A 1,608-nucleotide genomic window follows, 5' to 3' on the forward strand; every position below is an offset into this window, starting at 1 on the left:
GTCCTCCCCAAATTCAAACAGCCCAGGGGATGGGGGGGGGGGGGGACGACGAGGACAGACGGACAAGTGGGAGAGCCCCAGTGGCAAGCTTGGAACCTTTACAGTTCTGCAGACATCCGTGTCTGGAATCCGGAACAAAATTTGCCTGATCCTCAAGATGGGTGGCATCCTTTCAGGTTTCTAGTCCTTGTTATGGTTGGGGGGAGGAGCAGAGGTCTTAATGAGTTGGGCCGATTTTTTCCTCTTTTGGGGAGGGGTGTGTGTTTAGTATGAGATGGCCCCTGTGAACGTGGTAGCGCCGCTTCGGACCGTCCCTTAACCTTGCTGTTCTCCTTGCAGGCAATGTGCCTTAAGTGCTCTGAGAGACGTCAAGCTGTACTTATCTGAGGAAGGCGGCCAGATTGCGGTGAGTGGCTTGCTAAGATAAAGATGTGCACGGGGGGCGGTGGTGGGGGTGCGCGGAGTCATGCTTCGTTTCGAGACTGTGGCTGCCGCTTCCTTGTCGGAGCGTGTACACACAGCTGGGTGGGAGACGATGATAATGCCTTGTTGTCTACATACTAAGTCAGAGGCAGGGAAATGTGTAATCATCCTGCAAGCTTGAAGTTTTTGCTTGAATTCCACGGTCCCTCCGACACTGTGCGGAGTTTTCAAGCAAGAGTTTGCGTTCAGGATCTCACCACGGTGAAGGCACGATGCGGCTGTGCTTAGCGATCCTGAGAAGGTGTGCTTTTCCGAGGGTATCAGACTGAGGCCCACTAGTCCAGGGGTCCACAACATGGTGCCCAAGGGCGCCGTGGCAGCACCCAACACCTTTCCTGGCACCCAAGGCTCCCTCTAAGCTGTGGAGTCCTGTGAGCAAAATTTCTCCTGTGAGCTACCGGCATTGAAGTTGTGAGCGAGCGATCTGGCTGCTGCATCGGTTTGCTCTGGAGCCCGTCCCTTCCTGAGCGGAAACAAAAATGTGTGAGCCGGAGGCTAAAGAACTGTGAGCTAGCTCACACTAACTCAGCTTAGAGGGAACACTGGATGTGTTGCATTCTGGCAGGGGGCGCTGGGGGTGTAGGGATCCCAAGCCCCCCAGGGGGGCGGGGAACCCCCGCCCCAGAGGCCCGTATCCCGCCGCCGGTGGATTGGGCCCTGGGGGGAACCCCACCGCGACGTGCAAGTCACCCGGAAGTGACGTGATGATGCCGGGCACGCTGGGGGCGTGGCCACGGTCATCCGAGGGAAAACTCTAATGTTTTTCCCTCGGATGGTCGTGGCCCCGCCCCCAGCCTGCCCGGCGGCGTCACGTCACTTCCAAGGTGATGGGCGTGCGGCGCGCACGCAGTTTGTGCACACACGTTCTAGGCGCCGGACAGGAGTCCCCCGCTGGGGCTCGAAAATGACTTGGCAACCCTATTGCTACCACTTTCACCCGGCGAGCGATTTGGCTGCTGCATCAATCAGTTTGCTCTGGAGCCGTCCCTTCCTGAGTGAAAACAAAAATGTGAGCGAAAAAACTCAGCTGGCTCACGCAAACTCTGCTTAGAGGGAACACTGCTGCGTGGCACCCGCCAAGTGCTTTTAGAAAGTGGGCGACGGCTAGGTAGAGCTTTTGCTCAG

At 57.4% G+C, this 1,608-nt stretch overlaps 1 protein-coding gene across 1 annotated transcript in view; it reads left to right on the forward strand.

The window, feature by feature from the left end:
- PFKFB3 (6-phosphofructo-2-kinase/fructose-2,6-biphosphatase 3) overlaps positions 1–406 on the forward strand; it is a gene marked incomplete at its 3' end in the record, with an annotated part of 93,895 nt that extends 93,489 nt beyond the window's left edge. The window contains exon 4 of the mRNA XM_015424717.1: positions 340–406. Within this exon, the coding sequence (XP_015280203.1) occupies positions 340–406 (67 nt within the window). The remainder of the gene's footprint in view (positions 1–339) is intronic.
- Positions 407–1,608: the final 1,202 nt, after the last annotated feature.

This window comes from Gekko japonicus, unplaced genomic scaffold (genome assembly GCF_001447785.1).
Source record: "Gekko japonicus isolate JY-2015 unplaced genomic scaffold, Gekko_japonicus_V1.1 scaffold2865, whole genome shotgun sequence".
Classification (NCBI taxonomy): Eukaryota; Metazoa; Chordata; class Lepidosauria; order Squamata; family Gekkonidae; genus Gekko; species Gekko japonicus.